The 26,958-nt window shown below is 34.0% G+C and overlaps 6 protein-coding genes across 8 annotated transcripts in view; 3 read left to right on the top strand and 3 right to left on the bottom strand.

The window, feature by feature from the left end:
* Positions 1-2,334: 2,334 nt before the first annotated feature.
* On the bottom strand, positions 2,335-3,826 carry nero (deoxyhypusine hydroxylase nero). The gene is made up of 3 exons (XM_018459442.1): positions 3,535-3,826; positions 2,946-3,266; positions 2,335-2,880 (listed from the first exon to the last, which is right to left on the bottom strand). Exons 1-3 carry the CDS (start codon positions 3,812-3,814, stop codon positions 2,567-2,569), a joined length of 915 nt encoding a protein of 304 aa, XP_018314944.1. The 5' UTR covers positions 3,815-3,826; the 3' UTR covers positions 2,335-2,566.
* Positions 3,827-4,403: 577 nt separating this feature from the next.
* LOC108729976 (uncharacterized protein KIAA1841 homolog) lies at positions 4,404-9,124 on the top strand. The gene is made up of 9 exons (XM_018459391.1): positions 4,404-4,671; positions 4,950-5,724; positions 5,856-6,236; positions 6,364-6,630; positions 6,736-7,033; positions 7,167-7,395; positions 7,476-7,743; positions 7,822-8,000; positions 8,941-9,124. Exons 1-9 carry the CDS (start codon positions 4,593-4,595, stop codon positions 9,048-9,050), a joined length of 2,586 nt encoding a protein of 861 aa, XP_018314893.1. The 5' UTR covers positions 4,404-4,592; the 3' UTR covers positions 9,051-9,124.
* A 233-nt stretch (positions 9,125-9,357) lies between these two features.
* LOC108729985 (lymphoid-specific helicase) lies at positions 9,358-13,811 on the bottom strand. The gene is made up of 7 exons (XM_018459405.1): positions 13,533-13,811; positions 11,869-12,251; positions 11,205-11,800; positions 10,382-10,992; positions 9,908-10,302; positions 9,572-9,821; positions 9,358-9,490 (listed from the first exon to the last, which is right to left on the bottom strand). The coding sequence occupies exons 1-7, from the start codon at positions 13,594-13,596 to the stop codon at positions 9,420-9,422; spliced, it is 2,370 nt and encodes a 789-aa protein (XP_018314907.1). The 5' UTR covers positions 13,597-13,811; the 3' UTR covers positions 9,358-9,419.
* Positions 13,812-14,244: 433 nt separating this feature from the next.
* Positions 14,245-26,958, top strand: part of LOC108729961 (Sterol regulatory element binding protein) — a 16,588-nt gene continuing 3,874 nt past the window's right edge. Inside the window, exons 1-8 of one of the 2 annotated variants that reach the window (XM_018459377.1) lie at positions 14,245-14,344; positions 15,135-15,671; positions 16,163-16,394; positions 16,479-16,882; positions 16,971-17,909; positions 18,130-18,434; positions 18,729-18,884; positions 19,063-19,421. In XM_018459377.1, coding sequence (XP_018314879.1) covers positions 14,245-14,344; positions 15,135-15,671; positions 16,163-16,394; positions 16,479-16,882; positions 16,971-17,909; positions 18,130-18,434; positions 18,729-18,884; positions 19,063-19,416 — 3,027 coding nt within the window. In that variant the 3' untranslated portion in view covers positions 19,417-19,421. Of the gene's footprint in view, positions 14,345-15,134; positions 15,672-16,162; positions 16,395-16,478; positions 16,883-16,970; positions 17,910-18,129; positions 18,435-18,728; positions 18,885-19,062; positions 19,422-26,958 lie in introns of those variants that run through there. The other variant, XM_018459381.1, reaches the window with a different exon arrangement.
* Positions 21,028-22,200, top strand: RpL21 (ribosomal protein L21). 2 transcript variants are annotated; one of them, XM_018459473.1, is made up of 2 exons: positions 21,028-21,062; positions 21,686-22,200. In XM_018459473.1, the coding sequence occupies exon 2, from the start codon at positions 21,700-21,702 to the stop codon at positions 22,096-22,098; it is 399 nt and encodes a 132-aa protein (XP_018314975.1). In that variant the 5' UTR covers positions 21,028-21,062; positions 21,686-21,699; the 3' UTR covers positions 22,099-22,200. The 2 variants fall into 2 exon arrangements, with proteins under 2 accessions (XP_018314975.1, XP_018314969.1); XM_018459467.1 differs by having other exon boundaries at positions 21,031-21,075.
* On the bottom strand, positions 22,581-26,095 carry Usp12-46 (Ubiquitin-specific protease 12/46). Its single transcript, XM_018459430.1, has 8 exons — positions 25,620-26,095; positions 24,908-24,988; positions 24,614-24,830; positions 24,334-24,414; positions 23,967-24,262; positions 23,740-23,877; positions 23,435-23,578; positions 22,581-23,344 (listed from the first exon to the last, which is right to left on the bottom strand). Exons 1-8 carry the CDS (start codon positions 25,620-25,622, stop codon positions 23,237-23,239), a joined length of 1,068 nt encoding a protein of 355 aa, XP_018314932.1. The 5' UTR covers positions 25,623-26,095; the 3' UTR covers positions 22,581-23,236.

The raw sequence follows: 26,958 nt of genomic DNA, 5'->3' as shown, positions 1-26,958 counted from the left end.
GCTTGATCTTCGAAGAATTGTAACTAGTTATTTCCACTTTATTTCCATTCTGGAAATAATTCTTTAATTTTCGATGCTGCTATTCTTAATTATTCTAATTATAGAATTCAAAATAAAGAACTACAGAAAGAAGTTTAAGGACTTTGGAGACATCTCCTGATTTCTAAGATTTATAATTAATCTCACAAAAGTTAATTTTTTTTTACTTTTATCTTTCTATGAGAGTTTTTAGGAAATTATTAATAAAATATTTCATAACTAAATTACTATTTGCAAAATTATTTTAAATCGGATCTCTTTAAAAATACTCCATATAATATCTTTTAAAGTAATAAGAAAAAGAGAGAAAAGAGTAGATAGTATAAAAACGAATTTATAACTTGCGGATTATTAGAAGGATATATAATATATTTTTAAAATGTCAAAATACTTTCAATTCAAAAAACTTTTAAAATATTAAACACATATATTCAAAACTTTATTGAAAAATTTAAAATACTTAATCAGTCAACGTCTCTCAATCAAAAGTATTGTAATTGTGAAAATATATATAACTTTACAGAAGTTATTTGAACTTTTGAAGTTTCGTGAAAAATTATAAAAAACAGAATGCATTTGAATAAAAATCTCGTATGTTGTTTAGAAAATGCAACCAAAAAGTAAGACAATATAGAGATAAGCTTTAAGAAAATTCTGCTGATAAGATAATATAAGATGCTTAGAAATACAATTGCGATACTACGTTGTCGGCGCACTTTGGCGAGTTATTGTAATTAATTGGCGATAAAACTTACTTTTGAAGCGGCGATGGAACGCGCGGGTACGACGACGAGAGTATGCACTCGACCGCAGCCGGCATGTGACTATCCACCACCGCGTTCTCCATCGGCGAAGGAACTGCTTCGCAGTTAATATCGACCACCCCCGTCCGTCTCCCCACTTTGGCGAGAGAAAATCGTCTTATACTTTACAACGAGCTGTAGCGAGTACCTTGACAGAAGTACCGGGAGAAATAAATCATCGTCAAAGTATCCTCGCGCGAGAAGATAGGGACCAGCTGTAAAGAGTTTTTTTTGCACACTCCAGCAAATTGTCTTCCACCCCGTAGTGCGTGGAATAATACTCGTAACGATGTGTTAATCAATGGAAAACAGATGTATAATCGCGGTACCAAATCACAATAATATTTTGTCATTTCGGCGTTATTTTGAAAATAATATTGCGTGTGGATATCTTAATTATATTCGTTTGTGAAGTATATATCCTGCTTGTGTTTAGTTGTCGAAGCTTTGACGAGATATATACGTTTGTCTAATATTTACAATACGTCAGTCTTGCTTTACTGATTCTGATTAATCGCTTTATTATTCAGTCCAAGGAAAGTTTCTTCTCTTTTTTGCGAATCAAAAATCTTTGCTCCCGACGATTCTCTTCCCCATTGATCCAAATGTTATCCTGGCGCATCCCCTTGTAAGAAACGATTAACGAAAAAAAAATTTATCTCGCTGACTGCGGAAGGTATGAAGAATTGTACGTGTACTTGCAGTGATAGAAGCTATAACGAATGTATGCCAATGAATGCGCAAGACGGCACGCGATATTCATGAAACTGAACACGGACAATTTCGAAATTCCATCATGGGGAATTCCCAGCGGACATGCTTCCGAGCGATTAGAGAAAGAATTTCGAATAAACGAAGTTTCAGCGACGAATGCAGAAACGGAGTGGAGTGGCAACGGTTGATCGATTTCGCTTATAATGCCCGGTTCGTATCGCGAGTCTTATCGAGCTCATTTGCTATTAGCGGTACACCCGCATATAATGCCGCAATTCAATCTGTCGATTTTACCGTTTTCTTGAAAAGGGAAGTCGTCTTACGTTATGACAAAACACGTATTTCCTCATGATCGATTCGATATACCGAAATTCTTAATCACGTTCATTACGAAAATTCCTAGTTAATGAATACTGAATACTGAGTAAATTATAGATCCATCATTAGTAGGGTAGAGCGATGTTTTATCTATTTCTTGCAATAACGTTTATGTTTCTGAACAGCACATATGAATATTTATAGATTGTGTTTGTGCTTTCAAGAAGTAATTGTATAATATAGTTGCAAGCACGTCACTGCAAAAAAATATTGTTTGTCGTCTTAAATTTTCATATACTTATTACTTTAAAGTTGAAACTGATGAAATACCATCCTATTTTATTATTTTCATAGCTAAAAAATATACAATGGAGTAATATTGGAAATTTAGGTCTGCAAGAAAGGAAAACATAAGTATGTTCAAGATATAAGGAATGTAACAATTTTTTACTCAGCTTTCCATTACAATTGATTAGAATTTCACCCAAACTTCGCATGAAAGTATATTACGATTAAAGGGAATAATTTACATTTACCTTTGTCCAGTTAACACTCTCATCATTGAAAATCGTAATTTTGATATAGATCGTATTTTGATTTTCAGAGATGCTAACTTGATAAAGTTCATATTTCTCTTCTTTCATCTGGGATGGGAAATATATATAATACAATGACAATATAAATAAAACTCTTCACACAGTAGAAAGCTTGGCCAACGTATCGGCATACTGAAATTCCGTACTGTTCTCATAGTCGCACATGTCCAAAGCGATAACGCAACTTTCATGAACAACTCTTTTACTATCATTGAGGTATCTGTTCAATATCTCGTAGCATTCAGGAGTTGCAATGGAACCTAAAGCTTCCGCACACTCATGCCTGACCATCTCGTTTTCCTTCGTATCTTCTAATGACGCTTGCAATCCTGGTATGGATGCCTCGTCTTGAAGTTGTCCTAGTACAAACGCTACCTCGTGTTTGAACAGGGCACTACCGGTCTTCAAACCTTTGTGCAAAAACAAAACTCAATTAGTTAGTACTTATTTAATATTTTTAGATTAATATAATTACCTTCAGCAAGAGCTAGAATGCTCTCTCTGGTATTCAAATTTCTCAGTGAGAACATCGCTCTGTATCTGTCAAACAGCGACTTGCTTTCATCCAACAAAATATCCCTTAAGACTTTTACGTCTGTTATTTCTGCCGGTGGTGCAGGATCAATGGTCAAGTACGGATTCTTTTGTAAATCCTTTGCATTACTGTTAGATTCTAACCATCTCAACCGGTTTAAGGCCAACTCACACGTCTCTGCTACTTCAGGTATAGGATCTTTGCAATACTTTTCCAACAGAGGAATTACACTTGACTCACCGATAGCACCCAGTGCTTCTCCTGTGAAAACAAATGTATATAGATATAAAATAGTATAAAGAATGAATACTCTATAAATTTGAATGGAATCTGACTCTAAAGAGTAAAAATTAAGACAAGAAAAAAGAGTTTTTAAATTGTTCTTGAAAAAGTTTTTTAATCTTTAAGAGTGAGATTTTACTCTTTACATGAGATTTACTCTAAAAGTTTTAAAGAACAGATTCTTTATTCTTTTTATTTCTTTTTGAACAGATTAGTGAAGCTTGGATGAGACATATTAAATACATACCAGCTTCGTGACGTACCATCGGCTCTTGTGACAGATCCTCCAGGACACTCGTTAAGATACTAATGGCTGTAGGATCCCGCATCTGACCCAGACAGTACGCAAGCTCGTGTTTCAACAACGCCGACGGATCCTTGAAGCATGCATGGATTTGATCTATTGCCATTGCACCACCAATATTCTTCAGAGTGAATAGAGCGCGGAATCTTTCTTTCAGAGGTCTGGCAGAGTCATTTAGGACTCCGCCTATAGTCAAAATATCACTTTCACTCGCTTGAACCATTTTTAATTAAATGTTAAATATTAAAGATATAAATATAAATGAGAAATAAAATTCCGAATATCTTAGACCTGTAAAAAAATACATAGAATATTATATGTAATTATAAAAATAACATAAATTTTTAATAAGTAATTACACAAAAGAAAAAGGAAAATATTGTACAAAATTGAAAAATTTATAACTACAAACTGTGTGTGTATTGTCAGACTTCTTACCAATTTAATTAATTTTCAAACGAATATCTATCAGTTTTAATGAGCTGGATAAATATTACTAATGTATTATTATTAAATTAACGATTCATTTGTGTGTGTGCCTCAATTCAATGCGATAATTTTTTAGGTTAACATGTCATGAGTTGAGGCTGGAATGTGGAATCATAACATATGGAAACAATAGATTTACTCCATATTAGTATTTATAGAACATATTTTTGAAACGGTATTAGGATATTTTTTAATGTGTTTTAGAACGAAATTCTAACAAAAATTGAAGATATCTTTTTTTTATAAGTTTTGGAACCCAGTCAGCTGATCGAGACTCAAATACGGAGACTTGTCCAGACTTATTGGAATATGAAGAGAGAGTGAAAGCGTTCTTAATGATTTGTAACACTGAGTACACAATATTTCATAATTATTTAAACTCTTTAATCTTGTATTAAAATGTTCGTTATAATTTTTGCATTATAATTGTAGTCAAAGGTATATTGACATGAAATTTCGTGTTGATATACAAGTAACCTCTAGGATAAAATTGACTTGCATCTCCTAAAAATATGGAGCCACAAAAAAATGACAATATCGCTTTAAGCGCAAGTACAATATTAAGAGCATGTGCCTCGACGAGTAACGAAGGTATATGTACACCTACTGGTATGCTAGATCGCACCGAAGTTAGATACTGGATGCTGCACCTTTATTTTGAAGTATTTTGATGATTTCTCTGTATCCCCATCTAATGCCGTTAGCACAACTTTTGCTGCTAAGTTTTTGAATCATATTAATAACTGTGTACCAAATAGAAAAGCTCGGCAATAAGCCGAGCAATAACTGCACTAGAATGGGTTGAATTGTGTCATGATCACGACTTGAAAATTTATGGATGATAGTAATAATGAGAACTTTGAATTTAGCGGAGAGATTACGAAACCTCCAGGAAGATAAGCACTCTAAATTAACAATTGGAGCATTTTTCGAATTTATGAGAACCGCATATCAAGTTAATGATAGTTGCGAAGGTCTGGCTACGATATTGAGTGCTAACAGCGAGATCGATTGGCATGAATTAGCAAAAATTAATTTAGACCTAGAAACGCGCGAGGATAGTAAAGCAACCAACGATAACTGCCATCCTAGTGACGAACAGCAAAACAAGAATAATGATCTTATACAATCATTATTAACACAAACGAGTAACAAGGAATCAAATTCATGTACATCAGAAAGCATGATAAGTTCACAGTCTTCTGTGACGTCTTGTAATAGCAATATTTTTAACACATGTAATAATAACAGCTCTGTAAAGGAATCTACCAGTGTGGAAAATTCTTCTAATAAATGTCTAGAGACAGAGGATAGTGTTAAAGAAATAAATCGGTTATCAGGTAGTCAAATTCAAAATGAAAAGGGAAAAGTATTACAGATTAAGGAACATTTGGGAGATAATGAATGTGGTTTGGCGAAAGTCACGAAGGAAAATCTAAGAGATATTTTGCACGAAGGATTACTGGATTCTGTTTTGCCATACATGCTGCCAAAATCTGCCATATCGCAACCTATTATTAAGAAGTCCACTGCTATTGCTGATGTTAAGAAAAGTTCTTCTTTGAATAATGTAATTGAAAATAAAGCCTCAGTTCATAAAGAAAGAGACAAGGAGAAAAATAAGACATACAAGAAATCGTTGGAGTAAGTATCTTTTAATTGCAATTACATTTTCAAACATCTTGCTACATAAAGTTAAAAATATTTTTAATAAATGGATTAATTGTTCATGTTTAATAATATAATTGACGTTATTTCTTTATATTGTATTACAGGAATGAAGTGGAAATTCATGTTTGCGACGAAGATAAAAATATCAGAAAAAACTTTCGATGTCCACAAAAGCTTCTTATACAAAAAATGTGTTATTTTGCTGATGTTACGGCAGGACAGAAACTCGACGAGATAGACATATCGGTGCATTGTGATGTAGTTATTTTTGATTGGCTGATGAGATGGGTGAAAAAGGATATCATAAAGAAATCAGAATGGCCAGTTTTAGAGGCGAATAACGTCATTCCGATTATGGTATCCGCTTGCTTTTTACAAATGGAACCGCTTTTGGAAAATTGTCTGCAGTATTGTCACGACAATATGTCAGATATCTTAAAAACATCAACAATTTTAACGTGTTTAGATGATAATCTTCTTACAAGGCATGCATTTTATTATTGTCATAGTTTTGATTGTATTTTGCATGATATATTACATCTAATTTGTAATAAATGATTAATTAAAATTTCTTTTTTTTTCTGTTTTATTGATGTTTACAATTATCCATAGATTGGCTGAATTATTTACTAACGAAGATGTTGAAATGCTAAAAGATAAAAAAGATAAAATTCAGAGTCGTTTGTTTTGTAAGTTAATCATTTCTCTAGTGGAGACCACTCCAGATAATAAAAAAGGACACTATAGTTCATTGGCTATGATGTTTAGATGTGGAAAATGCGGCAAGAATGTTATACAATCGATTTCCGATTTTGTGCCTTGTATTCCAAGTGCAATGAAAATTGATAACAAGGGAACTGTTCATAGCAAACATATCAGGTATACGCGACATATATATTTTTATATATAAGTCATATAATAACATATATTATATTATTATAATATATGCATGAAAGATTTAAGAAATAAAAAATAACTTTGCAGAGATTTGACTTGGACATTGAATAATTATGTCATTGCCTTACGATCGGAATTGCGCTCTTGGCGCAAAGTGTATTGGAGATTGTGGGGAGACTGTCATTTTGTGTTCTGTCAGCAGTGCAACATATATTTTCCAATACATCAGATCGGTTGGTGCTGCTATCATCCGGAACCTGCACAATTCTTCGTAAATGAGCAACAGAGACCTATGCCCTTCCCATTGGGAAGATACCCGTGTTGTAGTCAATCTGCTTATAGATTTGAAGCTTTATCAAATCATCAAAGTGGATGTAGATACAAAGTTAGTATCAATATGTGTGTCTTTATAATTGCGTTATAAAAATGAATTTACTCTTTATGATGAATATAATATGCATAAAAATATAATAAAAATATAGTTTATATAAAGATTTCTATTGTTTTTTTTTTTTTAGGAACATGTACCAGGTATAAAAGGCGAGAAAGAATTAAATATGTTAAATATTTTGACAGCACATAGAGAAGTGATAATTTTGGAAGCACCCCAGCTTTTTTTCCCAGAAAAAATTACACGACTAGTAACACGCGATCCGTCTCTTCGTCCAGGCAAATTAGTGTGTAAGGATACGATGTGGTGGAATGGAATCGAGCTCGTACCACAGAGACCAAAACTTGGTTTGCTTGGTAAATTGTCAACTTAATGCTTTCTTTTTTATATATACAGAATCAAATTTTACAATGCAGAAAAAAATTTACAAAAACAGGAAAGATTTGGGGAGGTTCGGGATTTCGTCGATTACTTCAAGTGCAGGATTCGCAAAAGTCTTTACAGAAGATTTATCGGCGAATTTCTGTAACCACCGATATTTCGTCTCCTACTTCTTCGATTACAGACGAGGAAGACGACGAAGACGACGGCGGGACCGTATACGAGGACAGCAGTGTAGATGACGAATCTTATTACAGTGAAGAATCCAATACGTTATGCACGTTAAAACCGATGGCTAAAGCAAAGCATCAAAGTAGTCACAAGTAACAAATTGTGTTGTTGAAATAGTAAGTATCTTTTTAACACAAAATGTTTATATATGATTTTATTGTTCCTTTCAGGAACGGTAGATGTTGGAGTGGGAATTTGAATGTAAGACACAATCAAGATAATCAGAGAGATTTTGAGGAAAGAGCTGCGGCGCAAATGACAGCTCTTCTGACAAAGAGAACAGTCACAGAGAACTTGTTTTCAAAATTTAATAAGCAACAACACAGCTATAAAACTAAGCAACCTGTTGGTATGTTTTTCGTACAATATATGTTCCGATATTCAAAATTGCCAATACCGAAAATCTGTAATACACGTTACGTGCGCTATAAATTTTCAGTACTGGTAATGAATATCGAAATGCAGCCATATATAGTGAGGTCCAAAAGTCCTGGAACTAGCTAATTATCTCAGAAAATATTAGCTTATTGGAAAAATGTTTCAGATAAAGATATTTACTGATCTTATTTATTAATTTGAACTTAATTTAATCTGACGACTAAAATCTCTTAAATGTTGTTCAAAGTCATGCTAGATAATATTTGTCAAGATCAAGGCCATTGGAGATTCTTCCTCTTATTTTCATTTTTACATAAAAATGAATTTTTAATGCAAAATTATTATTGACGTCGATAAACAGAGATAATTTTATTGTAAAAGTTTTGTATAAAACATTTTTTGATGTCTCGAATAGTTTTTAAGATATAACGAAAAAAGTTAAAATCCGCGTTACATAAGGGATGATTTCACCTCTTTAAACCGTTTTTCCGCAACTAACATTTTCTAAATTTATTTTTTTATGTAACTTATATGTATACAAAGTTTCATTAAAATCAGAATTTAATACTTCGTGTGATTCTCTCGTTAATGAAAATGAACTTTATTGTAGTGTTTTGAGAAACTCTTGACATCAGTTATTAGATTCTGGATTAAAAAATAGGATGTCCTATTAAAAAAAATCGATATAACATGATTTTGGCGACGCCATCCAAGGTCAAACTGACATGATTCATAAATAGACCTTTTTAAACTCTATAACTTTATCCGAAATTTTTTCCAATAAATCAATACTTTCTGAGATAATTAATCGTTTCGAGACTTGGACCTCACTGTATATATATATTTATATATATAGAAGCACGTGAATAACACTTAAAAAAAAATGTAACAATAATATGTATCTGAAATAGGTGGAACATATATAAAACTAGAAGCTGAGTTTCGCGAACGGTTGGTCCAGTCATGTAAATACAAGAATCCTTCAACAGGAAAGACTCGTATTAAGTCAAATAAATCTTAATTTGTATGTAGATACGATTAAAGATTTGTCTGAAGTATTGGAAAAATTTTGTGTTTTTATACAAGAAAGGAATATATATATATATATAATATATACACACTCGTCATAACTCATAACTCTTACGTATTAATTAATAATTAAATAAGAAATAGGGTAAATAATTTTTTTTTTCAATATACTTTATTAAGAAATTAAATGAATTAGTTACGAAAGATAAAGCTGAACATATAATTCTTTTAGTATTGTGATATTTGTACACTAATCATATTAAGAATCCATATTCGATATTTTGAAAAATCCTCTTTTATGGTATGTATTTTATTCTTGATTTAGCTTTACAAATTAGGCACATCACAGTTATCACTTATATCAGTATATCACTTCGTTCTTAGTCATATCACTTCTATCTAACAAGTTGTTCAATTCCATCTCTGTAAAAACTACAAAAAAGATTGATCTACTAATTTCAGCAATTCTTTATATACCTTTATTATTTAGACAATGTGATGGCAAGAACTTACCTTCTTTTTCAGATGTAACAATTTTGTATTCTTTAGATTCCATTAGCTTTTTCATCTGTAATATTATATTTTTATTAAGAGATTGTAGTTCTTTTGACATAACTATTTTTTCTAAAATACGTTTAGCGTCAGCTCGTTTCATAATTGTTTCATCAACTGTTCCTTTAGTGCATAGCTTGTAGATAACCACGGGTTTTGTTTGCCCTATTCTATGACATCGAGCTACAGCTTGTATATCCATTTGTGGATTCTGTAAGCATTGAAAAGCAAGTGTGAATAAAATACGTATACCAGCAAAAGTGGAAAGTGTGGAAAATTACAATGATATTAATTTACCCAGTCACTGTCATATACAATAACGGTATCAGCACCCGTTAAATTTAATCCAATTCCACCAGCTCGAATTGATAAAAGGAACAAGAACATATCTGGATCGTTATTAAAAGTAGCAATATTTTGTTTTCGTACTTCAATTTTAGTGTTACCATCTAATCTCACATAATTATAATCCCGTAACATAAGATAATCTTCAATCATATCTAAGATCATAGTCATTGTCGAAAATAATAAAACTTTGTGACCTCGCATCTTCAGTTTTGCCAGCATAGCGTCCAATACTAAAAGTTTACCAGAGGATCTGATTAAATCATTGTCAATTTTCGGTAAACCAGTCGAATCCAGCGGGCAGTGAATCAAGTATGGATGATTCACGATCTTTTTATACATGGGAACTAGAAAATATAAATAAACGTGAAATAACATAAAACATAAAAACCATGTGAAATATTGCGTTAATGCAACAACACTTACGTCTATTTTTAGAATTAATGCGGACAAGAAACTCTCTATTACGTTCTGTGACATCAGTATATTGTTTCGATTTATTCACAGGTTTCTGTTCAATATTATTTTCTTGTACTGAAGTATTCAATACTTTATCTTCGGATTTGTCCTTGACAGATCCGTACGGACTTCTCAAAAAACACTTTCTTTTCGGTTTTTCACCATTTACAGTTGGTATAATCAGATCCAGTGTCTCGATTTTACTTAATATTTCTAAATCACGATTTAATACTGCCTTGTATAAATCATATTGCAATTCCGTGAGTGGCGCGTAAACAATCAACTCTTTCTTAGGAGGAATTTCTAAACAAACTTCAGATTTTATTCGTCTTAACATAAATGGTTTTAAAATTTCGCGCAACGATGATAATACATGTTTCTCTTCTTCCTGCTTTAGAAGTTTTTCAGTACCATGATACTGAAGTTCTTTAACGTCAAACCACGATTCAAACGTATCCAAATCATCAAAGATTTCTGGTAATAGGAAATTCAAAAGAGACCATAACTCGGATAAATTGTTTTGAAGTGGAGTTCCAGTTAATATTAGTCTATTCATGGAACGAATATTGCGCAGCACCCTAAAAAATAAATGTTATATACAGAACTTAATGTTAAGAAAAAAATAATACAAAAATTCAATTAAATGAGAAAATCATTTTCTAAATTAGGTATATTTTTTAAGTGTCTACCAAATATAAGCGTATTGAAATATCTATTATCTATTAACTGAACTTGTAATCAGTTTTGAAAATAACTCAAAATCACTGATCAGTTTTTAATAGTTACATACTTGACCAGTTTACAGTTATAATTTTTTATTCTATGTCCTTCATCTATTACGATGTATTTCCATCTTAGAGATTGAAAGAATTTACTTTCATATAATGGTACTTCATATGTAGTGAGTACAACAGGCTGTGTCTTGTAATTATCTTCGACATGATGTGTACATTTAATTTTTATGCGTACAGCGTCTCTTTCTTCTATCGTGCCATGAAATAAAAAGACCGGTATGGCGGGAGCGAATCTTTCAAATTCTGTGAGCCAATTTGGTATAGTAGAGAGAGGTGTAATTATTAAGTAAGGCCCGGCTTGTCTTTCCTCTATAAGATGACATATCAAAGCTATCGTTTGTATTGTTTTTCCGAGTCCCATTTCATCGGCTAAGATTCCACTCAGGCCGTTTTCATGAAGCAGTTTTAACCATTCTAAACCCTTTAGTTGATAATCGCGCAGATTGCCACAAAAATATTTCGATACGATAGCAGTGCTGCTAACATTTGCTTTTAATTCCGGTTCGAGTTTTAGTTCACTGTCTGAGTTCGTGGATAATTCTGTCTCTATCTCTTCTAGGTTTAGATTCTTTTTTTCCCTTATGGTCCTTACCTGTAAAACATTTAATCAATTTTAAATCGAGTCTGTGTATTATCCAAGAATCCAAATCTTGTACTTACCTTTGTAGATATGTATTCTTGTATGTTACGTTTTCTTCCACTAACTTTCCTCTTTTTGTTTTCTGGTGATATATTTTCATCATTTTCAGTGATAGATCTCTTCTGTTTGTAATTATTCTTTTTGGGAGCCTTTTCATTTTTTTTATTTTTATCTTTATCATCTTCAATCTTATTTATCAAATAGGACGAGTAAAATTTGCTTTTGTTTAACAAATGCATCAATCGTTTGTATCTTTGCTCGTTTACTTCATTATTATATTCCTCCTCTTCTTTTTTTTTAAGTTCAATTTCGCTGGAATTTCTTATAAATTTTATTGGCTTTTTCACTTCTTCCAATGGACCATTATTAAACTTAACATCACTCGGAGCAATTAATGTATCTTCTACAAGAGAAAACGAAATATTTTAGGCAGGCGTCACTGGGGTGTATTAAATACATTGACATATTTTTAAAAGAGAAAACAAAGTTGAAAACAAAGTTGAAAACAAATGCTTCTTTGCTAAATCCTTTATTGAAATTCTCAACAGAAAACCAAATAATCAAGTATCAAATATTGTTGTATGATATTTATAAACACACATCCAAGGATGTCTATAAAGATTGGAAATCAAACTTATACAGAATACATTTATTGCTATTTCTTAAGTTTGATAATTAACCCCTAAATTCTAAGCAGAATCATAAAGCTCAACATATTCTTGTAAGACTTGTAAGAATTTTTAAGAGCTTATATCTTTATACAATATTTTTAGATAGCTTCTTGCTAGCCATAAAATTTACAAGAAATTTTAGATATTTACAAATAATCGTACGTCTTATGATATATATGCATAAAATTAAAATACTAGTCATAAGTTCTTATAAGTCTTACAAGAACATGTTACAAGTCTTTAAGATTCTGCTTAGAATTGGCCCATAAAAATTCTTCCTTCTGAAAGAATAGATTTTGTCAAACTCATTTGAATATTCCTACTGTATTAAAAATAGTAGTGAATGCATTCTATTTATAAATATTTGAACATTTATAACTTTTTAATAAAGCATTTTTGAACATAAATTCATATAAACTTTTTTCACCTATTCATTAACACACTGTATAAATTTGGTCTTGACTCTAGATCTTAAACAAAGCAATTTTATTAAAATTCTACAAAAAGATATGAAAGATACAGAAAGATATATATACTTTTAAGAAATGGATAAAAATAAAAAAATGAAAGGATTTTCAAAAAGAATAAATATTTTCTCATTGAAAATGACAAAAACGTATTGTCTTACTCTATAATCTTAGGTCTTGTTTTCTGTAGCTAAACCAGTGTACACTTTTGAAACTTAAAGTGAGACGGATATATGTTTGATATTTGTGGAAAGCGAGAAAGAAAGTTCTAGAACAGTTTAGTGCAGGAACAGAAAACGGGCCACTTAATTAAAATTAGTATACAGGAAGAAAGTAATAAAATATAGGTATATCTTTCTTTTTCCTAGAATTTTGAAAAAATCGCTCACACGATTAAAACATTATAGACTCATCTTTAGTCTTGATCTTTGCGGACATCGGCATATAAATAAAAAATATACATGTAGTATATAAATACAAGTTATGCAAATAGAAGTAATACGTTGGTACAATTTATAAAAGATGAAACTAAAATAATAAATTTACCCATGAGGGAAGTTGAACAGCATCTGGAATCAATCGTAGTTGAGTTATCTCGAGATGGATTCATTTTTGCATCGTCTTTTATGGGAGCCAACGATTGCGATGCTTTGAGTGAAACTGTATCTATGAAGACGGTTGATCTCACGCTTCGATGCTATGCTTCCTTTTAAGACACTACGTATCTCCTTGCCTCTTAAAATAAATGAACGAAAATATTTGTACGTGTCATTCGATTAAAATAACGGTTGGAGAAGAGCAGACTGGAGAGAACGTTAAACACGGTTGGACTGTTGGACCGAATTGGAGTGATTTGCCCGCCAAGTGTAGTTTCTAGAAACCATTGCACTAGAAACCTTTGAGGTCGAAATTTCTCGATTGCGGTTCTAGTAATATTTTCTCCACGATTGTTGGTAGCGCAGCACTATTTCCAACATGGCGGCATCGCTTCTTCCCGAACAAACCAGCTTCAAGGATTTCTTCGAAATCGAACGGACCCACGGAGGCGTGAGCTATTCTGCAAGGTTTAGGAACTCGCGTCGATGACGCAACATCGTCCGATCGGCAGCGACGGCCCGGATTGGTCGCACGAGGGTCGTACGATCGTTTGTAATTTTCTGTCTACTGCGTTTTGACGTATCGTGTGACCGCTCTGTAAAATCGACGGTTCGCGAGGTTTATTCAGCGTGATCGCGAACGTTTGAGACCGGCAACGGCAATGGCAGATCCGGGCGGCTGGGCACCGGCCCAGGAAAATGACTTTCCTAATTTTCAATCGAGCGACAGCTTCAATTTGAATGAAGTCACTGGCATCGATGGTAGGTCTTGCGCTCCACTTTTTTTCTCAATGTGTATCGCGTGTATCCTTCTCTCTCTCATACTTTCTCTATCCCTCTCTCTCTTCCACGAACGTAGTATTCGCGCGTATTTCGAGAAGCTAACGTGATATTTTATCGTCGGGTATTACGGGCGAATTTTTTTAATTCATCGATTGATCAATCTTATCACGCGCAGATGCTTTTTTATGGAACGAAATTATATTTGCGCACTGTGCGATTTATCAATCGATGAATTAAAAAACTCACCCTATCACTGTTAACAGAGATAGTCTTGTTTAGTCTTTTATCTACTTTGATTGTCGCTATGCATTTGTTAGAAAGCGATATAAACATAAATATCGCACTGATTACTTAGGTCCCACTTCCACCAATGTAAGATTAATCTCGGTTCAATTTACTCTATCTTTTATTAATTTTAAGAATCTGCAAGTAAATAATTATTACTGTTATTTATCAATAATAATGGAATATTTGACATTAACATTTTAAGAATTAAAAAAAGATAAATAATTGAATCAAGATTGAAGTTAATCTTATATTGACGAGTCTTAATAATGATTTCTACTGACGTACGAAATCATATGTGTGCTACATATAATTATTTTAATTTACATGATTTTTTATAATTATATTAAAAATAGTTGAAGAAATTTCAAAATGTATTTGACTAGAATTGATATTTTATGCCAAATATTACTGTCAAATATTTTATTAAATATTAGTGTCAGTATTTTATTATTATTGAAAAAATATAATTGTTGATTTGCAGATCTTCTGACGAATTGCGAGAATGAGTTGCTGAAGAATGAGCTTTTCAGCGATGAGGCTCTACTTTCCGAATTGGATGAGCCAATGCCAGTTGATGGGGACACATTTAACTTCTTAAATATCAATAACGATGAGTTTAAAGACTTCAAGGACTTTAAAGATCCAGCAATCCTTGAGCCATCAAACTCAAATGTTATGGTGACACAACAAACGGATGGCACTACACCTGTTACTTATATACAGCAGGATGTTACCTCCGTGCCACAGAATAGACCACAGAGAATAGTAGCTTCGACAAAGCCTACAGTGTTCAGCTCGCAGTACACTATACCACAAAATGTGAATTTTAACGTACAGTCGCCGAATGTTGTAACCCTAGCTCCAGTTACTCAACAGCGACAGCTACTCCTTCCAGCCAAATTAATTAAGTCAGAATCTCTCGTGTATTCAAAGGGTGGACAAACCATCACGTCGACTCCTGTTCCACATCAAATACACACTCTTGTAAATACTACAAATGGAACGGTGTTAACTACCGGTAAATAAATGCAATTAAGAATTTGGAGAGGTTTCTCAATATTGTCATATTTATATATGCACATAGTATATTCTATTTGAAAAATGTCCTGAAAACGTTCTGACAACATAGGGGATCTTTTCTGGACATTTCTTGAGATCTGTGCAATATGGATATCTATACTATATGGATATAAACATAAATCATTATCAAATATAAGCAAAATGCCTGTACAATCAGAATGTATTTAAAATGTCTAAACAATTAGAATGTACATAAGAACAAAGTTAACTATAAGTGCAGTGTATGTATAGTTAACTTTGTTAAATATATTTCAATTGTTCGCAAATTATATCTTATCGCCTTAACAACCACAGAGGCTGATATAGGCATTTTATTATATTTGATTTATTCTTGAAGCTACAACTTTTTATCTTAACGAATAATCAAGCTAAATAAGAATATAAATGTAATTTTATAGCATGTATTAATATGATACTGTTTGATTCAAGGGATACCTGTAGTATTGGACACTGACAAGGTACAAATTAATCGTCTAAACACAGGCACACATGTGAGTGTACCGAGAGTGAGAGAGGTAAAACGCAGTGCCCACAATGCTATTGAGCGTCGTTACAGGACGTCGATCAATGATAAGATAATTGAACTGAAAAACATTGTAGTCGGAATTGATGCCAAGCTGAACAAGTCGGCAATTTTACGAAAAACCATCGACTACATCAGGCAAGGATGATAAGAATTTAGTTTTACCTCGCGATATATTAACAAGATGGATAGCTTCTGAATTTCTTGTTTTGTGTAACATAGGCATCTGCAGAATTACAGTGCGAAATTAAAGGCCGAAAATATGGCGTTGAAGATGTCTGCGCAACGGCACAATCTTCGTGATTTGTATCAACAAATCCAGTGTGGAGAGCTGACACCTCCACGCTCCGATTCGAGCGAACCGTCTCTATCACCCGCACCTGCGCCGCCGTCACCACCATCCCCGTCGTCTGTAAAGGACGATTCAGATGCGTTGCACAATCTACACCCTGTACCAACTTCGTCCATTGGAGGCATGAAAGATCACACTCGGCTGACATTATGCGGATTCATGCTATTATTTTTAGCATTCAATCCTCTGGGTATCCTCGTGAACAATATTGGAAGATTCAATTATGATTATGTGAATACGAAACTGGACGGACGAACGATACTCAATTATCCAGGTAACAAACGCACGTAAATTACATATTTCTTTTCCAATCACAATTTTGATACATTTTTTTATTGTTAATATGCTTTTTTTCTTTTCAGTTGTAGATCAGCTAGAATCGGACAAGCAACCATGGAGCAATGTTGTCCTCTGGTTTACCAATCTGATACTCTTGGCAATTTGTCTCTATAAACTGTTACTTTATGGCGATCCCATTTTGCCTACCGACAGCAAAGTCTTTCTCGAAATACGTCGTTGGAGACGTCAGGCCGAATTCAACATATCCAAACACGAATGCAATCAGGCATATCGAGATTTACATCAATGCTTACAGTATTTCGGCCGAGCCTTCCCATTATCACGTACGGAGGTTTTTCTCGCAACCATGTGGCAAATAGTGCGGCAGACTCTTCACAAATTATGGCTTGGTAGATGGGTCATGCACATCAGCAAGTGGTTGTCAGAGAAATCAGAACGGCAACAGGCGGAGACATCCGCCGTGGAAATTGCCATCGTTTACCAGCATATGCTCTGTCTTCGTATGTCTGAAGGAACTAAAGACTCAACGTTATATCTTGCTCTTTGCGCCGTCAATTACGCGGAAACTGCTGGCGAGAGTATGCCAAAGCCACTTTTGGCGGAGATCTACATGAACGTCGCGCTGTGTCTGAAACAATCCTTCTTTCCGTACATACACAAATATTATCTGGGTAAAGCACGCGTCTTGCTATCCTCTTGCGCCGTTCCCCCGAAATTGAAATGGATCATGACCGATGAAGGCGCGAAGTTCTTGGCATCTCAGAAGTGGCAGTACAAGAAACAGTCTGACAGCGAATTCACATCACAGAACAGTCGAGCGGATCCGCTGTCATACGCGGCTCGTGCGTATAGGAATCATCTGATCGAGCAATGTCTACGTTTATTGACCGGCACGGTTGGAGAATGTCATGCATCCTCTGTACTTGAATTAGGACGGATGATTATGGCTTCTGCAGAAGTGGAAGCTTGTTTCCCCTTTTCCGACAAAATCAGTGTAACAAGTACGAAAAGACTATTTGAAACCGCAAGAAAAATCGCACTTTAAATTTCAAAAAAATATCTAACTAATGTATGTTTTTTTAATTGTATTATTGTTTTAATTATATTATTGTAATTATATTCAGTAAAAAAAATGGGCCACAGTAATGTTACACTGACCTATTTTTTTTTGCAACTGAATATATTGCGCAATGTATTTTTTTTTTCTCTTTATTTTTGCAGCATGCGAAGATGAGATTGGATTATGGTGGGGAGCTGTAATCTGCGCTGCCGCGAGTTGGAGATTAGGAGAAGAGGATTCAAAGGCATGGAGCATTGTGGAGAGTAAATTTCCCTACGAGAGGAACTTCCAAGTTGGCGACAACAGCAGTAGCAGTCCATTACCCCATGCTGTTCTCGGTGTTCTCCAGGTGGCAAAAAATCCTACAAAGTTAGTTTCTATGCGTTTCATTGATCAGACGGGACTACTGCTTGAGCAATCCATGGTGTACTATCATTGCAAGGAGCAATCTTCGCAGCAAGTCTTGGTAAGTTTAATAAAATAGAAACACACACACATTGTATACTTATAGTCGCTTTTTGTTTATTTATATGTGCTAAGGGTAACTTCTTTCAAGCGTAAACCGTGCTACCGTTTACCTGTTACAAGTGTGCATTGTAGTTGCATTGCATGAAATATAACTATGCAATACTCCTGCAGTGCAACTCCTGTGGCAGGTCGCAGCACCATTTATATGTATATGTAATAGTTTTGTGTCTACTTTACGTGAGTCGTGTGTGCGATTCTTTTTTGTTTCCTACTAATCTCGCTTATCTTTCAGCTTACTCAATTATTGGTTTGTGATTGGCTTCTCGAGATACGTACAATTCTTTGGCAAGAAATAGATGCAGAACCAGAAAGATCAGTCGTAAGCATGTCTCTTGCTGGGTTCCAACGTGATTTAGCGTGCTTGAGACAGTTGTGTCAGCACATCCCAGTAAGCAGTAAAACGCTTGTTCTTTGTAGCTGAACTTTTTGCGTCATTCATTTCTCTTTTGTTCAATGTAGAGAGAGAAAAAAAGAAAAAGTTAATCGTGAAGGAATTCAGCTGAAAAAGCCACTTATTTGATTGCATGTGTGTAACTTCTTTACATAATGTTTACTATTTTTTTCAGTCTGTATTGGCACGAGTATTCCTATACGAGGCTACAGCGCGTATCATGGCCGGGGCAACACCAGTTAAGACTCAGATCTTATTGGATCGAAGTCTGCATCACAGAAACTCGCGTTCTTCAATTATATGTGGGAAGGACCGGTCGCAGGAGCAGAACAACAGTGAGAGGGAGCATGCGGTCGCGTTATGTCTGGCATGTAGGCATCTGCCGACGTTGCTGTTAGCCTCGCCGGGTGAACGAGCTGGCATGCTCGCGGAGGCTGCCAAGACGCTCGAGCGAATAGGAGACAGGAAACGTCTTCAGGAATGCTACAAACTAATGCGACAGCTAGGCTCTGCGATTACTGTTAATTAATGCATTGATTTAACATTTCATATATTTTCGTACCTATATTGTTTGTAAATGTTACATAATTAAGTTACATATATTTATGTAACGGCTTTAGACATACTTCTCGATTTGATTTTACAAGATGATTGTTTCTTTTGTGTTATTAAAATTTTTTTCTGTAATATATTCATGATACTTTCGCTCTTGAGTCAGAGTGTTGCACGTATTACTTACGCCTTGCAGCCCGTCAAGACGCGAACAAGGAAGATTATGGAAAAGGATCACGACATAACTGGACAAAAAGTTGTCTAACTCCGATTGTACTGAACATTGTACTCATTGTATATAGGGCATTTAACTTATGCAATATAATCTTATTATTGTGCATCTTTAAATACAATTTTTCGCGTTTAAGGAGCCGCAAATGGGCGCATTCAGCGGACTCGACAGTTGAGTCTGCTGAATGCGCCCAATGGCTCCACTTGGTGATTAACAGACCTTTGATCACCAGTGCTGTTCAGATCTGGCGTTAAACTGTAGGTTCCATATATCACTGGACTATATGTATGGATCTTCCAGGCTGGGGCTGCTGAGGATTGGATATTAGGCTAACAACCTATAATTCTGGAAAAAAAAAAATCTATTGTTACAGAAACCCTATGAGAGCCATAAAAGAGGCCTTGCCCCAAGAGTTTGAGATGTTGCGTCATCGAATGAATGAATATATTACAGACAAAAATACATAGGGAAATAGGAGTCTAAAAACTTATTAAGGAGATTTGGAAACTTTATTATTATACTTGCGCACGAAGTACTGCGCTGACTCCTACTTCTCTATGTATTTTTGTCTTTAATTTGTGAAATATCGCTGAGTCCTATATATATGTTATTTATATAATATTTGTAATTCGATTATGTTTTGGAATCAAATATAAACTAATCGCTATGAATATCTTGCATTCGCGGTGTGTCCTTTCTGTTTTTAAATTTACTGTGTATTGACATTTATTGTTTATATATTTAATTTTTTCATTGAATAAATATAATATATAGTCATATATAGTGTGTTACATAATGTATAATTAAATGTAATTATATGTATAATTATATATATAAAGATAATTATTCATTTTAGTCCTCAGCTCCAATCTTAATAAAATTAGACTCAAAGTATTTTCACATAGAATGAATTATATATATATATATATATGTATATAATGTTTGCATTTATGTCGTCTAAAATACACTGATGGCCGATTGTTCTTTTGGTAAAGTTTACTTGTTAAGTAAATCTGGCAATCCGCGCACGTGATTGGATAATCTTGTTATTTACCTAATAGGTAAACTTTACCAAGAAGTTGGAACAATCGGCCCTTAAATGTTGGGTGCATTTAGTACCATGATTGCTCACTGAGCGCTCAGTGAGCGGTTGTATCTGTTTGGTCTATATTTTTAGTTCTAACGGAATATACCAATAAGATGCGAGCGCTCAGTAAGCTCTTGTATCTGTTTGGTCTATATTTTTAGTTCTAACGGAATATGCCAATCAGATGCAAAAGCTCAGTGAGAGGTGTAGTACTAAATGTACCCAATGCACCCGTTGATTCTGCATAAATTGCACCGTGTCGCCTCTCTAAAATATCTTTTCTTTTGTGGCAACGACAGTGAACGTGAGTTGTCTATGTACGTTTGTTAACATTTTTAGATTATTCTTTAAAATCGAGGCCAAATTAGAATATTCTTCTTTTATGTACATCAAAAATAAATATCCACTTTTGTTTGCTATTATACGATCGCTTCTACTTCGGTTAGAGAATACGAAAATTCAGACTTCACTCTGTTGATTCTACTCGCGTCAAGCCACGTGCATTTTGCATATTACACGTCGCATGTAAAAATTCATCTGATAATATTATTTGTCATTGACAAATCACATTTTTCATTGCATAAATTATCACATAAATCATGTTTGTTATTGGATCCGTACAAAAAATTGTAGGAATATTCGAGTTAGGTTAGATTCCCCTATGGTGATTTTCTTGTTTTTATAGCTCCTGGCTTCAAATTCGTAGGTCAATACAATCACTCCTATATAGGATAAGATCTGCAAACGACATATGAGAATATTCAAATTGAGCAAAAATATTCTGTTTCAGCCTGAATTTACAATATTTAATTTGAATTTCATATTTATATTTAAAATTAATAAATTTTTTTTAAAGAAGTCTTGAGTCCTTCATGTATATTGTGATTTTGCTTTAATGATTGCATATTTGTTCTTTTTTTTTTACAGATTAACACATTGCGATGACCAATTCAAAGGGTTACAGACGTGGTACGAGGGACTTGTTCTCCCGCAAGTTCCGTAAACATGGAACTATTCCTTTGTCTACATATATGAAGACGTATAAGGTCGGCGATATTGTGGATATCAAGGGAAACGGTGCTGTACAAAAAGGTATGCCGTATAAAGTCTATCACGGCAAGACTGGCCGTGTGTTCAATGTGACAGCACATGCCCTGGGAGTAATTGTGAACAAGAGAGTACGCGGACGTATCATTGCCAAGAGGATTAACGTGCGCATCGAGCACTTGAGCCATTCCAAGTGTAGAGATGATTTCCTTAAGCGCGTTAAGGAGAACGAGAGGCTCAGGATGGAGGCAAAGAAGACAAACGTTCGTGCCCAACTCAAAAGACAGCTCTAAAGCTCACATTGTGTCAGGACGTGAAGCACCTATCTTGCTTGCACCTGTTCCATATGAATTTATTGCTTAAAATATTAAATAAACTAAAATTTTCGAAGTAAAGGTTTGCGTTATATTTAATATTGTCAAAAATTAACATTATTAAATACACATATAAATGTAATTAATTAAAATGAATTAACGTTTATTCAATTACAGATTTTAATTTTATTAAATTGTACTAATCATGATATTACATAATGTATTGAAATCAGTGGCTATCGTTAGCTTTTTCCTCAAGCATACTGGACTCAATATTAAGGTAAATGTATTAGTTAATGGATTCAATTCATTGAACAATGTGGTATAAATTTTTAAATATTAAACTTTTTAATGGTATATATGACTCTAAATAGATTTGTTGTTTATAAAAAGCTAATAATGAATTTAAATAATTATACATATCATTAAAAGCTTAATATTTGAAATGTTTTATCACTTTGTCCAATTGGTTCATTTCCACTAACTGGTACATTTATCTTACATAATGTATATATCACACTTTAAGAGTCAGAGTAATTGAATAAGATTGTTTTTCTAAGAACATTAGTGCGAACAAAGTGATAATACTTTTTTTAAAGCCAAATGGTTTTGATTTTGTGCCATAAATTTATGTTGCTGCACCTAACATGATAAATAACCGAAATGCACAGTCTCATAACAATATTTTTATTCTCAGTCATATCTTTACATTTGTATAGAATCTGAACGTGCTAACGTTTCTCTTTATATCAATGGACACGTTTAAGTTATTGTAATAAAGTAAATTATCCATTCTCTTCAAAAGGCGGACTAGCTTTTAAACATAAATAAATATAAAGCATCACCTAATACTTCCCAATTTTCTTTAACTGCTGGTTTATATATACAAACCAAAAATTCTATATAAAAATTTAGATAAATTATGGAACTACTTTTCGTTTCTCTTTTTATATTCTACGAGCCAAAACATTATCAAACATCATATATCCATCATATTCCCATAAATAATCTGACAAATCATTAGAACATTCAAAAATTCACATGTACCGCGCGCTTTGTTAAAATACGAAATTAGCGTATAGGAGTGCTTATCTTCAATTGCTATTCATATTAAACTTTAACTACAATCTCGCGATTGGTAGAACAGGATATAACCAGTTTCAGAGCTCTTCTGAATATCTGATGTAAGTCCATAAAAATCTTCTATAGTTGACGCATCAATTTTCTAAGGACATATAAAGATACTTATTAATATTCTTTCTAAATGTGATTTCATAATTTATACGGGGCAAGACATTAAAGCAGAAATATTTACATCAACCATATCATCGTCGAAGAGCAACCAGAATCCATGACTTTTAACTATAGAAATGTAATGCCCTCGATTAGGCCCACTTCCACAATGTATCACAACTGCCACCAGATCATACAAACGATCTGGATTTACAGCATCATCACTCTACAATCAAATTATATAATTATATATTATATTTAAGCAGTGAAATAATTTATTGAAAGTTTTGAAAGTATTATCATTGAAATAATTAAAATTATTTATAGAAAGAAATATATTATCTGAGGTTTATTATGTTTTCATGAACAATATTTACGAGTACTAACAGTATTGAAAAGTCTGAGCTCCAATGGAAAAACTACTCTGTGAGATACTTTTATGTGGCGATTATATTGTTCCACATATTTAAATCTTTTTAGATGCAACGCTAGTATCATAGGTAGTTTTTTCACTCTCATTCGTTTCTGTAATTAAAAACGATCATATTTCAATAAACGATTTATGCGATTTATCCAAAAGATAAATGGTAAATCAAATATCGTTTTATTAATACCTGAGCTTCCTGGTAACTGCTGCAGTGATCGCATTTAAATTTGTTGTCACTACACAGGGTCTCTGTATTGGAGAAACATCTGAGGCAGTGTGTAATAGACGTATTTTGATCTACGTCAACTTGCAGATCGAAGAAGTCCTCGTCTTTGCTAGAGACAGTCTCACAGTTAAGGCAGCGTGTTTCCGACGTCAGTATCCCTTGGAATATCTCGTGAACCCATGTAGGCTCTGGTGGCGAACCTGCAGCATCCCCTGCCCCACACTTTCCTCCAGTCGGCTTGCTCTGAGTTCTCTCCGCTGATGTGTGAAATCACGACGGTAAATATCGTGTTGTGAGCGCCATCCAAGAGTGATAAACAAATACTCACCCAAAATAATTTCATTTATGTGATTTATAAGAAAGTTCAAAAACTCGTGCGCATCTTGTTGCATATAATTATCAAATTCCTCTGAAAGAAAGGAGATATTAAAGTTATAACTATGGTATGGTTCATTTGATGCTACAAACGCTTCGAAGCATTCTTTGATTGATTAATTAGTAAAATTCTTTCTTTCGAATGGTCAATCAAATGCTTCTTAATGCCAAATGGACTGCATTCAATGTTACTGTACTGCAAAATCTGAATATACATTCTTTAAAATACCTACCTTTCTCTTTCCTCAATCTGGCGATAAATTTCTTTGGCGCTATAGAGCCTACTTTTTTCTTTTGGGTTGCAATACTGTAAAATAGGTCTGCCAGGCATGTTAGCAGAGTTTCTTTAGTTCGCTTATTTCTAGCTTTGTATTCCAAGACCTTTTCTCTAAACGGTCGACAAAAATATAAAGCTTGTAGGACTGAATTGCTATAACAGGTATTACCAAACTGCAAGAATATATTCTTATCATAAACGCAGTAGATTCAAAATTTTCCAAGTCAATTTCATGCAACACAGTACTTACATTGACTAAACCAAAGTAGTGTTCATTAGGTGGAAACTGATCGGAGCCAATATCTCTTTCCAATTGGGATATGGTTGTACCCTAAAATTACAAACAACAGCATTTAACAATGTTACTATTTGATACTTATTGTTATCTTGATAATGTTATGTAACATCAAATGTATACATATAAATAAGAAATTGAAGGCTGAGATAATTTTATTTTACTCAAGTAAATAAAAAACATATATAAGAATCTATGACAATATAATTATGTAGAATCACAATATTTGCATACATAATTACATTATTGTTTTAGTAGCTAAAATGTTTTCCATTAAGTGATAGTCGATATAAACATTGTTCTATCTTCCTTGGTATTCTACAAAGATAAAAATGACACTTATTCGACTGTATCTCCTAAAAGGAAAGCAGCCATAGCTATTAAAGGATGAAATGATCAAATTCAAAACGACATATAATAGACTGGTAAGATCCTCGACGTATTTCTTATTTTCTTGTTTACGAGTCATATGGAATAATTAAATAAAATATATATTTTCATAATGCAATCTCCTTTTACAAAAGAATATATGCAGCGATCGCAATCACAGCGACGCTTAACACAGGATTGAGTGTCAAAACTAAACACGATTGAATTCCGTTCGTATCTCCGTTCTCTCGACGAGGATCATTTTTCCAAGGAGAAGAAGAGAAGGGGGAAATCTTACCATTTTATGACACGATGACGCGAGCGTGACACTGGCAAGCACTTAGCATAGACTTCAGCAACGACGTAAACTCCATCGTACTGCGACGGACGTTGACCGGGATTTGTCGGCACTCGGCTAGAGCATCTCCGTCAGTGAGAGGGGCGGGGGGACGTGGTGGAACCGTCGTCACACTGCAACAACGGCGCCGCTTCCTGGCGCCGTTCCACGTGTCGCACGTGGACAAATCCCACCGTGATATCACGTCTTCGACGTGTCGAACCGATCGTAGCGTAGAGTGGACAGGTGGATAAGATAACAAGGGTAAGACGAACCTAGAGGACAGGTTTGGCAGCAACGTGACCCGCCGACGTGTACGCGCTCAATGTTCGCGACGAATTAGCCGGAACGAACCCGAGGTAGCCGAGGTCCCGATACCGTCGTGCGGGCTTTCCGTAAGCAATCAAAATCTGCGAGCTCTGTCATATCGAAGTAATCTCAAGGGGGGGAAGGGGGTAGCGAGAGGAGATGATATTCCCCGTAGAAAAAGATACAGCCTTGGCCATAAGTATAAGCATCCTCAATTTATTGCATTTTCTTGGAAACAGTAATAAAATTCCAAAGAAAAATAATCAAATGTTAAAATTGTCATAAAAATAAATATTATTTTTTAATATATGTTTTTATTTTTTTGTTTTGTTAAATATAAAATGTTTACGTTAATTCATAGGGGTGCTTTATACTTTTGACCAATGCTGTACATAAATGGTCAGGGACTAGTTATCTTTGTTTAGAGATTCTGATTGATTGGTGATTACAACACCTTGAAAGATTAAAAATGCGAGACTTTCTATTTATTACTAATACACGAGACGATTTATTATATGTTCCAATTAAGAACATTTTTGTAGCGGTAATACCTCTTTTGAACATACGATATCTATTCGCAGCCAATGGCTTGTAATTTTTGTACTGGACCAACCAATCGCAAAGTCCTGTGTTGAATTGGCCAATTAGCGACGTGGACAATTAGATGCTATTCGTAGAAGTCGATCATACGATAAATGAAATATCAGCTAAGTTCCTATGAAAGAGATATTATGCGGGGTCTACAATAGAAGTCGTAACAATCATAGGGCGGTATTCATAGTCAGATCTTATATTCAAGACCGTCTTAAGTACAGTCTTAAGAAGTCATGAACCAATCAGAAGGCCGTATTAGCGATTTCCCATAGTGTAAAAAAGTAATGCGGGGTCTACAATAGAAGTCGTAACAATCGTAGAGTCTTAAGTCGTAGAAAATTGATCAATCACAGTTGAATATGAGAAGAATAATGAACTGTGATTGGTCAATTTTCTA

This window comes from Mycetomoellerius zeteki, unplaced genomic scaffold, assembly GCF_001594055.1.
Source record: "Mycetomoellerius zeteki isolate Tzet28-1 unplaced genomic scaffold, Tzet1.0 scaffold119, whole genome shotgun sequence".
In the NCBI taxonomy this organism is placed as follows: domain Eukaryota; kingdom Metazoa; phylum Arthropoda; class Insecta; order Hymenoptera; family Formicidae; genus Mycetomoellerius; species Mycetomoellerius zeteki.
This window is presented reverse-complemented; position numbering and strand designations above follow the sequence as displayed.

Coding starts and splice junctions, on each gene's coding strand:
- nero (XM_018459442.1), bottom strand. CDS start 3,814: ATGGTTCAAGCGAGTGAAAGTGATATTTTGACTATAGGCGGAGTCCTA. Junction 3,267..3,534: donor GATGGTACGTCACGAAGCTG/GTATGTATTTAA, acceptor TTGTTTTCACAG/GAGAAGCACTGGGTGCTATC. Junction 2,881..2,945: donor CATTCTAGCTCTTGCTGAAG/GTAATTATATTA, acceptor TTTTGCACAAAG/GTTTGAAGACCGGTAGTGCC.
- LOC108729985 (XM_018459405.1), bottom strand. CDS start 13,596: ATGAATCCATCTCGAGATAACTCAACTACGATTGATTCCAGATGCTGT. Junction 12,252..13,532: donor CTGTTCAACTTCCCTCATGG/GTAAATTTATTA, acceptor TTTCTCTTGTAG/AAGATACATTAATTGCTCCG. Junction 9,822..9,907: donor TTGTATATGACAGTGACTGG/GTAAATTAATAT, acceptor CAATGCTTACAG/AATCCACAAATGGATATACA.
- Usp12-46 (XM_018459430.1), bottom strand. Junction 24,831..24,907: donor ACTACTTTGGTTTAGTCAAT/GTAAGTACTGTG, acceptor ATATTCTTGCAG/TTTGGTAATACCTGTTATAG. Junction 24,415..24,613: donor CAGATTGAGGAAAGAGAAAG/GTAGGTATTTTA, acceptor CCTTTCTTTCAG/AGGAATTTGATAATTATATG.
- LOC108729976 (XM_018459391.1), top strand. CDS start 4,593: ATGGAGCCACAAAAAAATGACAATATCGCTTTAAGCGCAAGTACAATA. Junction 6,237..6,363: donor GATGATAATCTTCTTACAAG/GCATGCATTTTA, acceptor AATTATCCATAG/ATTGGCTGAATTATTTACTA. Junction 8,001..8,940: donor TAAAACTAAGCAACCTGTTG/GTATGTTTTTCG, acceptor TATCTGAAATAG/GTGGAACATATATAAAACTA.
- RpL21 (XM_018459473.1), top strand. CDS start 21,700: ATGACCAATTCAAAGGGTTACAGACGTGGTACGAGGGACTTGTTCTCC.